The sequence below is a fragment of the Anopheles funestus genome, chromosome 2RL (genome assembly GCF_943734845.2).
Source record: "Anopheles funestus chromosome 2RL, idAnoFuneDA-416_04, whole genome shotgun sequence".
NCBI classification, from domain to species: Eukaryota; Metazoa; Arthropoda; class Insecta; order Diptera; family Culicidae; genus Anopheles; species Anopheles funestus.
The window spans coordinates 67,810,022-67,821,074 of record NC_064598.1 but is presented as its reverse complement, the minus strand read 5'-3'; the positions used below and the strand labels follow the sequence as shown (position 1 = coordinate 67,821,074).

The following is an 11,053-nucleotide window of genomic DNA, read 5'->3' as shown; positions in this document are numbered from 1 at the left end:
GTGAGTACTTTCCTTCGTAGACTGATGATTCATCGATATGGACTCTAATATCCGCATTTTTCTTTGTAGGAAATCTATTAGCGTTGCGTAGTCAGGTGTATCGAGCGTGGAAGCATGATCCTCCCAGTTCTTCAACGTTTCCTCAGGCAGTTTTGTGCACAACACATACTCCAGAATAGTGCTCCACTGTTCAGTTGGCTCACCCAACTGGTGGAGCATTTTCACATGTCTGTCGAAATCATCGACCAGCCTATGCAGTGCTGCATTGGATTCCTTTTGCACTCTCGACATGTTGAACATGGCTTGCAAATGCCTCTTTTTTTGTAAATACTCATTGGCATAGCGATCGACCAATGATTTCCATGCAATGGAGTAATTTGAGGAACACAACGGGATGGAATCTAGCAGCCTAGCAGCTTCTCCTTTCAGTGCTGCTCGCAGATAGTGAAACTTTTGGATATCCAGCACTTCGGTGTTGTTGTGAATAAGTGCTTCAAAAGTGTCACGAAACGTTGCCCATTGCATTTCATTACCGTCGAATTCAGGCAACGAAATTCTTGGCAATCTTAGCTCCGACGCTGCAACGCGATTCGATGATGACGTGATGGCTACGCGCGGCGTCGGTTGCATTAGTGCTTGGAGGCTTGCTCTCACAGCCATTATAGCATCCTCCATCGTGGCGCGTAAATGGCTTTCAAGCGCGCGTTCCTCCGGTGCAGCACCATTTTCAATCATCTGCTGCACACCGTCGTATTCGACTGAAACTCGTTCAACTTCCGCGGCATAAAAAGGCACTTTGAGCTCGTCGCGCGCCGGAACGAAATTTGCAGCAAATGCAGCAGCACGATGAATCTTCTCCTCCAACGTCACTCTTCTGGAACGCAAGTCGGCTGGTGATGCCATTGAACCGACGCCAATGCTCACAGTGATGGCCGGTCAACGACAAAAAACACAAAATTCGCGAGGACGAGTTCACAACCAAAAAACTCAACACCACAAATTTCCACAAGCAGCCAACAGTCAATAATCACGATCAACAATCACGGTACACGTACAGTACGTTACAGATAGCTGACAACTTTCAACAAAAAATACAAGTGTTCACACTCAGTGCAATAGTGCAATCTTGCAACACGCAGCAATGATCACTCTGAGAAACCGAAATTAATTTCACTCCGAAAGAATATATCCTGGTCACGGCACCAAATGTTCGCGATCGATCCCTACGTTGTGAATTTTAGTTTTCTTTCGGAACGGTGAAAAATTAATCTGGAGCGCGGTTTCTCGCTTGACCGTTCGGCGTACGTATTTTATTACAAGTGCAGTGATTTTTCGTAATGGTTCTTAGCCCTAACGGTCCTTACACTAACACAACTAACCTCTGCGTTCGTAACGCTACCCCGGTGAAAACAATCATGCATTAATCGGAATAATAAATTTCAACTGTCAAATGAGTGTAACGCTACGAAACGTAAACATATACATACAAACTACTTTCCATTTTGATTAGTGTAGAAAGCAAAAAGGACGTTCATTTCCGTGCTTTTAATGCACGGAAAATTCGTCACAATAAAAGATGCTGCACCAAAAAACGGAATCCTTCAAAGGAACTGCAGCACCCGGTCTTATGAGGTGATAAAAAGGTCGCACACAATAGTGGTGAGGTCCAGCATAGTTTGGAAGACATTTTCATTTCTTTTTTTTTTTGTTTAGTCCAGGAATAAAAGACACTCCAGGCCATGCTGTCTTTCATAGAAGGACAAAAGAAACCGAAAATTGGGTTAAACTTCGCTTGAACCACTTGCGCGAAGATAGGGAAAGCATGAACCACCGGCACATAAACCACACTTCGTTTGGGTGGCTTCGTTTTTGTGGGAACTCATAAACTTTATGGGCCATTTTTTTCTTTGTGCATCCCCCAATCCGACCCATTTTGGATTCCCTTTTTCGTGGTACGATGTGAGATGTATCAGATTTTTGGGGTATTTTTCGAAAAAGAAAGCAACCAACAGCAAAAAAAAATCTCTTTATTCTGAGATGCTGAGGGAATGCTGTGAAATATGTAAATACAATTCATAAAAATATGGATCCAGCCACGGTGTATGCGTGTGTCTGTACGTGTTTGTGTGATGTGCGCATGCATAAATATCGGCTCATTTTGGGATGTGGCGTTCTCCTCTTCCTTTGCTAGCACGACCCAGCAAGATGTATGTGCATCGGGGACGTGTAGAAAGAAACGAAGAAAGTCACTGGATCGGAAGATAATTTGGTTTCCTTTCTTGCCTTTTTTTTTTGGTTTAGATGTTGTCGTTTCTAAACACGGTATCGATGGAAGGGGTAAGGACTTCGGTTGTGTCTTGTCTTGCTTAGGGATTCGATTCTGTGATTTTCCATTTTTTTGGCAATATTTTTTTGACGTTCACTTGTGGTAGTGGGAGAGCCAAAATTCCGTACCGCGGTAATCTGCTGCCGGCAGCATCATCATAAACCACCATCATAAACAGACAGACTGCTGCTGTTGGCCCGCGTGCAGAACTCAATGCTGAATAAACATGATTTGGGAGGATCATCAACTGAACCCCGAGGATGTTTGAGTTGCGTTCCTGCTAAGAAAAACCGAGTTTTCTTTTGCTGCATCCGGTTCCTGCACGAGAACCTTCGGGGCATCACGGGACCAGGTGATGAATTCGATGGGGTACAAGCACAAGAGCTTTACCACACATACCATCATACACACAGCGAAATATCGACTAAGCCGCACTTAGGTACGTGATTTCCCGACCGAAAGGAAAAACAGAAAGCTACAAACACGGGATAATGCAACATCTGCTGTTGCTGTGCTGCTGCTGCTGCCAAGTTCGTCATCATTGGATGGGTACCGAGAAAAAGGTTGATCATGTCACCTGGGGGTGAATAATTCATCATCGCGACAGATTGCTGTGCGGTTTTCGGTATGTGGTTTAAGCTGATCAAACACGGCTTTATGCTGTTTTGCTGCAGTGGTGCGAATAACAGTTACAGGTTTTTTTGGGAGCTAGATTGTAAACGGTTGCTTGGCTGCTGGGTAGATAACACACGGCTGTGATGAGATGGTACGGTATCTTTCCATGGCAATTGGTTTTTGATAACCATACGGAAAGCTTCTTACGTGAAGTGTTGATAGGAATTATCATAGGAGGGGTTTAAACAGTGGTATGTAATTCTGTTTGATAAAACAGCTCTAAGGATATTGTATAAAGAAAATTTCTATCTCTTGCTTTTGTGGTAAACAAAAATAATTTCGAAAGCAGTGATAAACATCAGCGAGAATAACAATTTCGAAATTTTCTTTTACATATTTTTCTTGTTAATATTAAAAATCATATTTTGTTAGCAGTGAATTTTTCCAAAGTTGTTCGCCATATTCGTTACTTTCGGTTATATGACGTTGTATTTTGACTTTAGAAAATGTGTTATGAAAATTTGAAAGTTGTTTTTAAGTTAATTTGAGTACAATTGAGTGCTAGCGTTTGTTATGCGAGTAAACTAAGAAAAGAAGCTTATGTTTGATGTTTGTAAAACATAATAAGAAAAAAAATTGTCACTTATTATCTTTATTAAATAATTTCATACACTAATGTTTGATTAAAATTAGTTCATTTAAAAAAGCAATTTTAAGCAACTGTTAATTAATTGAAATTCACAAATAAAACATGTTTTAAAAGTGTTAAGCTTCTTACCTCATAAAAAACCCAACAGTACCATACCCATCCAACTTCCCAAAATAGGCGTTTAATTGAAAATCTTAAAACAAGTACCCATGCTAAAATTAAACACATTATAACCTTTCTCCCACTGTACACCCCCGGGGGGTGACCGACCAATCCCCATCTATGTGATACCTTTGTGGCTCGTTAGTATTCTTCGTTAATATTTCAACAACTCGGTAGCATAATTGAGGTTAAGTTTCGCCATTGGTTATACACCGCAGACAGAAGCAGCCGTAGCAGCAGCAGCAGGAACAGGAGCAGTGTCGGTAGGAAAAGAATAAACGGAGCCTTGAAATGTGAATTTAATGATCGGCTGCTTATAGCATCTCGCCCAGAAAATGATGGGCTGATGGTGGGGGAGTTTATCATAATTTTCATATCATTACTTGTCTGTGTGTGTGCGAGGGAGAGAGAGAGAGAGATAGAGATGGTAGGTTTGAAGAGTATTTTATTTGACGTAAAGAGAAGAAAAATTAAACGTTCCTTTACAGTGGAACAAAACAGCAAAACCGCTCAACTTCTTTCCCCTGAAGTGGAAGAAAACGCTCCAGCAAAGTGGGTGAAAAATGAAACATGACTAAATCATGTCTTCGTTTAGATATCTTGCTCGTGAGCGCAAAATAAGAAAGGACAGCTCCTGGTAAGCCCAGCAAGCAAGCAAACAGATCCTAGCTGGAAGGTGCAGCTTTTCTTGGAAGAAGCGGTTTTCTTCATCGCGTCGTACTAACACAGGAGAGGGTGAGCTGGTTTTTTTGCACCTCACTCGACGACGGTATGATAATTGGAATATTTTATATGCACCTTTATCATGGTTTTTTATATTTCTCATTCTACCATTTCCTGGTATCCATACCCTGTAGCATTCCAGCGAAATCGTTTTTTATTGCCATTTTTCAACCGTAAGAAGCATGCCTGCCGAGCATTGTGCAGGCAATTGGTGTACGGTTTGCTTGCGTTTCGTTTCTTATTCATGCAACAAACAATGCCCCGAATGCTAATTAATGAAATACATATATTTCTAAGGCACAATATAAACGGTTTCCTTAATGGATTCTCCATAACCGAAGGCTGGCTAATAATAACACCTGCATTCATACGCCCTAATGTGAATGTATTTTTAATGTGTTACTTTACTTCAGCTGTTTCTCCAAAGGAAACGTGCTGGCACGTTCACCGAATTGCTGAAACACCTGAGGGAATGAAATTCTGTACAAGCAATTGAAAGCCCTTGGCGCTATATTATGTTTCATTCGCAAAGGTGATACTCCCATACACTACACAGCAGCGTACGTAAGTACGTAACAAGACTCTTTTAAAAGTGGGCTATGTTCAGATAACAATTTCTCTAAACAAACACTTTGCAGCGTTTGGAGTTGTGCAAATGAATTCGTTAAAAAGAAATGCTATGGTAGAGAAAAAAAATCAGAACAGTAAGAATAAGGAAAAACTAAAACAACAGTCACTGCCGCAGCTTTTGATTTTCTTCACTTCGGCAGAAAAAAATTCCCCCTTTTACGAAAGAAAATCTCGCTAAGAAAAACACAGCTGACGCAAAAGCTTCTTCAACTCATCGCCTATCGCGACACACAACAGGGAGGAAATGGAAAAACAAACGCGCAAAGAAAATTCCAAAGCAGTCTGTTTAAACTGCAGTGCTTGAGGACAGCAATCCCTTCGTTTGTGCTTGCATTCGAAAGATGCACACAAGGCTAAGCTATGGGGAGAGTTTTTCCAGAGCAAGGAAGAAAAAAAATCCGACACAAAATGGACGTCTATTGCTGTAGAAATCTCCCTGCTAGATTCGTTTTCCCTCGAGCCACGTGGGCCCCCGTGGGTAGACACGGGGGAAAATAAATACGCGATGAATGGAGCAAAAGTAAAGAAAGAGTAAAACGAAAGCTCTCAGCATAAAATAAACATACCGTTTTTTGCCGTCATGCTTGTTTTGTTTGTTGGCATTCAAGGACCGGTTGTGGCCTGATTGAGGATTGGAGTTCACTTTTTTTGCCCCTGGCCCTTCCGAACTATCATTTGTTTTCCCATTCGTGAATCGCGTGCGCCCCATCCGGGACTGATCCCTGCCGTCGTCGTCGTCGCTTTCGTCGTCAAACACACGGATTGAAGAGAAAGGAATCGCTTAAATAAATTTGTTTTTTAAAATGAATTATTTCCGTCCTTGGTTGGTATCGTCGTGCACGCGTCCGGCGTCCACCGTTTGCAGTGGATTTATTTTCCAGTTGTAAAACAGCTCGTCATTGTTTAGCTCGCGAGTTCATGCTGTCTTCCGTCGATTGGACAATGTTGATGAACGAGGTACTAAATTGAAGAGTAGATTTTGTACCGGTCTGTTTTACGGGAGGATGAGCGGGGTGATACGTTGAGGAGTGGAAAAGAATCCTTTAAGTGCTTTAAATCACTGAAGATGATCATGAATGAGGTATTTGTTAGTTAGTTAGCAAATATAAGCCCAGAGTGGGAATTAGATTTTCAAGCTAAGCGTTTCTATTTAGTTTTTTTATTATCTTTATTATGCATCTGCAATTTAAATAGTTTTATCAATTCGTAATGTAAGGAACAAAATGAATGCCTATTTCATAACAGAATTTATAACCAACTTTCACACCGTGAAAAAAATTGTTTTGTAATACGATGATTAATGAGAAATTGTGCCAGTCCTGGATTTCTTCATTAGTCATAACAACTCATAACAGACAAAAAGATTTGTTTTAAATTAAAATGAAGGCTAGTGCCGAAAAAAGATATAGCTACATATCTTGAACGATCTGATCGCTTGTACAAAACCTTGGTTACCTCAATGTAGGTCGCTCATTGTTAACTCTCTTTAAATTCCTCACTCAAACAGGAGCACAAACAGTATTTGAACAGCATTGATGGTTTCATCATTAATCATTCGAATTAGTTTTAAAATGAGTATTCTGTTTGGAGTACAGAAAAGTTAGAATAATTCTTGAGAAATGTTCAATACAAATTACAACTTCTCAGCGATATTTAAAAGCCACAATAGTAAATTTAGTTATAAATCAAATAATTCTTTTAATTAATAAACCCGAATTAAAAAAGCTTGCCATTAATGGCAAAAAACATTAATGGCATTAATGGCAGAAAATCAAGAACTGTTACAATTTAGTAATATTTTTACCTTGATTTTCAAACTGTATATCATATTCAATTTCAACGATTTCATCAATTTTATACAAACATAAATTCAAAATTATTTCAGACGTACTCTGCATCTGGAGACATAGTTGATAACTTTAATAAGTGGATTTTTAATTTCGTTTTGTAAATGCTTTGGGCTTATTGCCTGACATTCGCTCTTTTTAATAAGTGAAATTTTGAAATAAATGCAATATTTTGTAAACATCTCTTCTCTTCTCAAAATCTCAGTCTCTTTATTTTAATCGAAATAATTCATCAAACTGCTTTCTTATCGCAGCGATATTATAATTTGAGTGGGTGTAATGGAAGACATATAATGCATGTCATATATTTATATATGACATATAAATATATCTGAGTAGCTGTTGGATAAAATAATTTTTTTTTTTCAAAATATAAACCAGGATATTTTTTCAAATCCGTGATGTTTAAAAAAAAAACATTCTACCAACTTTTCAATGGAGTATCCCCGTTTCAAGCGTCTTTCCCAAACCCAGCGCAGGCTAATTGAATGGGCAATCGACGAAAGTGGAACACCATCCAACAGTTTTGCGACAGCTCTTTGAACCAAAGTTCACATCAACAAAACTCCTCCACACCACTCCAACCTCATTCTGCTCTCCTGCATCCTTAAAAACCACGAAACTGATGGCACACAAGCTCGTGGTTCGTTTTCATTATGCAACAACGGACATGGCGCATGGTGGAACCACGGTGAATGAAACTTTTTTCTTCCCTCCGCTGCCTTAAAACACCAAACAGAATGAAAAAAAACGAAAAACCAAAATCTCACACATGACACATTTCAACGAACCCATAACACTGATACTGATGGGCTCACGCTGGGCACCGGGAACGTTTTGTGGGAAAGTTTTTCCATTAAACCTATCTGCAATCCACGTTCGATACTCGTTCGAACATTCGTTCCCGCAGTGCTGTTGATAAAAAGGCAAATGTTTAACCCGTGATTTTCTCACTCTGCTCACATAACGAAAACAGGGCACCGCTGCAACGATCATGATCAAAAGCAAACATTTAATTTTAATTAAATTCATTCCTCGGAGCCAACTGTGTCTTTTGGTTGCGTTTCGTTACAGCTGATGCACAGCGGTGTAGCACTTGAAAAGCCCGAACTTTTCGGCAGAAAACATCGAATGGGATGTAAAGTTTGATCATGTCAGTTTTGTTACTTTTTTTGTGTGTTACACTTATTGCTGATGCACATCAAAAAACGATCAAATATTATCATTGATTTTGTGCCATCGAAGCGAATACTTCAAAGCAGCACACGTTCGGCGGAAATTAATTTCGATCCTGTTTGAACTAGAAGCTGGAGAGCTTCTAGATGATAGTGTTTTCCTTTCTTTTCCGCCCTTGTTGATTTACTGGTTGATCGATATCAGCTGTTCCCATTCCCATTTTGCCACTCATCAACCTTACCATTTTGACCACTTTTTTCGAAAACCCATTTTTCGGATATTTGTTTTGCCCAGTCCCAACTCCCAGTGAATGTAAACAGTGCATAACTTCGTTTCGTAATTATAATGAATTCTATTTTCCTCAATTCAAATTGCAAATCAAACAGTGCACAAGATACTAGGCTAGTAGCCACCGTCAATCACGATGGTGGCTGTTCGGAGGTCAGTTCTGTGGCCGCACTACTCCACACCATCTCAGCGGCCGGTTTTGTTGCTCCTTCGAGCCGGATCCGTTCCATGTCCATTCGTCCATTCGTTTCATGCTATGCTAGTCCGGTTTACTCGTTGTTCGATCAGCTTAGTCCTCCAGCTCGAAAGCGGACGCCTGGTCAGCCTCGGAGAAGGAGCGGTATCCGTGGGCGGGTGCGGCGTATCCGTGGTGAGCCGGGGCAGCGTAGGCATGGTGAGCGGGGGCTGCGTGGTATCCACCGTGGTGGGCTGGGACGCATGGCACATGGGCTACGTTGGGGGCACATCCGACCAGCAGGTTAGCGCCACACTTGACATGTGGGGCCTTGGCGGCGTAAGCGTGGACAACCGGGGCAGAGTGGTGAGCGTATCCTCCGTGGTGGGCAGCAGGGGCGTAATGGGGGGCGGGTGCGTGGTAACCTCCCTTGGCGGGTGCCTCGTACTTGGCCGGAGCTGGGTAGTCGGCCATGGCACCAACGACGACGACGGAAAGGATGACTGCGGCAACGATGGAGTTCATGATGCTAATGTTGGTGGTGGTTGGTGTTGAGGTCTTGAAGTGACACTGGCTTACGAACACTGTTCGATAGTGAGAACTAAACGTTGACTGATACTGTTCCACCGGCCGGCGGTCACTATTTATAATAGCCCGAGATCGCCGAAATTCAACCAACAACATACGAAAAAACAAAACGCACCAACTTTTCCATCGCGTCAGCAAACGCTGCCCAACCGCTGTAAAGGTTCTTTGCTGCACGTCACCCAACTTTGTTTTTCTGCTATGGAAAAGCGGTTCCGTAAGCAGGAATTTTTACATGTTACTGCTTGTGTGCAAATTGGGTTGGATTGAGGTGTTATTGTTTTTTTTTCGGTCGCTTGTTTATACGTTAATTTGGTTCACTTTTCTCGCTCGGTCACTAAGGCGACTTTATCAGGTTGATAAAAAAAATCAAACGGCTGAATTGGTTGCCAATCGTTGAGCGTTTTTTTAACATGTTCATATTTTTTGCGTCCGTGCCCAGCAATCGATCGATTTTGGAATTGTTTGGAACCAGGGAGCGATTTTTTTTTGTTCGCTTTTGTTCGTAAGAATCCAAGTGGCTCAATTGCTAATGAAGCAATTTTGAATGAGGCATGCTTTAACAAAAAAATGCGTTTAACTTTACTAACTAAAACTTTTTTATCTACAAACAAAAAGGTTGATAATTATTGTACCATTTTGCTCATGGATATATTGATAACAGTAAAGTTAAGTTAATATCCGCGGATTAATTGATATAACATTTATGTCGTACGAAATCTTTCGTTGGCACGGTGGATGTCACATGAATTGAAAGTAATAATGCAATATTTTGATGTAAGCGATGGTACACCAGAATTCAAAAAGCAAATACGAAATTTAAAACAATTTGACTAAAATAAGTCAGGAGTTAAAGTTACTCTAAGACTAGTGGCTATTGGCTGTCAAACGCTTAAAATAAAAAAAGGGTTTTTGGCCGAAAATTTTCTATATTTTGGATTTAAATAAATTCAATTTGAAAAAAAAAATATAAAATAAAAAAAAATAAATCGATGCTCAAACTTCAGAAAAAATTTGAATTTCATTTTCCAAACTTTTGTTTTGAGTGAACTGCGTTCGAACTTTGAACAGATTCTTTTCTCATTGTTTTTTCGTTGGGCGTTATTTTCCGTTTGAACAATCGGGATTTGAAATATTTGTCTGATATTGCTGAAATTCTTCATTCAGGGAAAAATCAATACCAAAATATTTGCTTTCTGTGAATATGATGACTGCGTGTTCTTCATTAATAAGCTTTATTTCTATCAATGCCCGACATAAAATAAAACGTCAGAAGCCAAATATTTGTAAATTTCTCGTGCAAATGCTCTATCTATACATCATTATTTTAAAATATTATCAACACAAAAATTCATATTATTTTGAGATCAAAAGTTACGTATAAATCCTACACATAATTTTGAGTTGTTTAAGAAACGGTAGGATTTTTAAATTACTTAATTAATTACTTTAGATTAAAAATATCAAATAAAATATTGGATTAAAAAAAAATCTTACACATTTTCAACTTAATCATGCAAAAATTAATTTCAATATTTGTGTTCCACGCTAAAAGCTCTCAGTGACAAAATATACAGTTTACCTCCGATCAGTTTTGCGTGCGATACAAATTCACATCGGGCAACAACATATATTCAATGGTGTAAGAACAGACCTTATCGCAGCAGCTTTTTTTGAGCTCTCAAATTTGAATGAACGTGATAAAATTAGCTTGATAACGTCGCTTGCTTTAAAATAATGTTTCCAGGAAATTTTTCCACATTTTCAAAATAATACATCAATTAATAGATTTACGTTGAAAGCAAACAAGAAATTAATTACCAGCATCTTTATCTTAAAGATATTTTAATAAATATTCATTTACCATCTGTTTGCAT

At 39.6% G+C, this 11,053-nt stretch overlaps 2 protein-coding genes across 2 annotated transcripts in view; one reads left to right on the top strand and one right to left on the bottom strand.

Moving 5' to 3' along the window:
- Window positions 1–11,053, top strand: part of LOC125762012 (leptin receptor overlapping transcript-like 1) — a 166,832-nt gene that overhangs the window by 35,198 nt on the left and 120,581 nt on the right. The gene's annotated exons all lie outside the window — the stretch shown is intronic.
- LOC125774939 (vitelline membrane protein 15a-3-like) lies at window positions 8,706–9,320 on the bottom strand. Its single transcript, XM_049445311.1, has one exon. The coding sequence runs from the start codon at window positions 9,273–9,275 to the stop codon at window positions 8,706–8,708; it is 570 nt and encodes a 189-aa protein (XP_049301268.1). The 5' UTR covers window positions 9,276–9,320.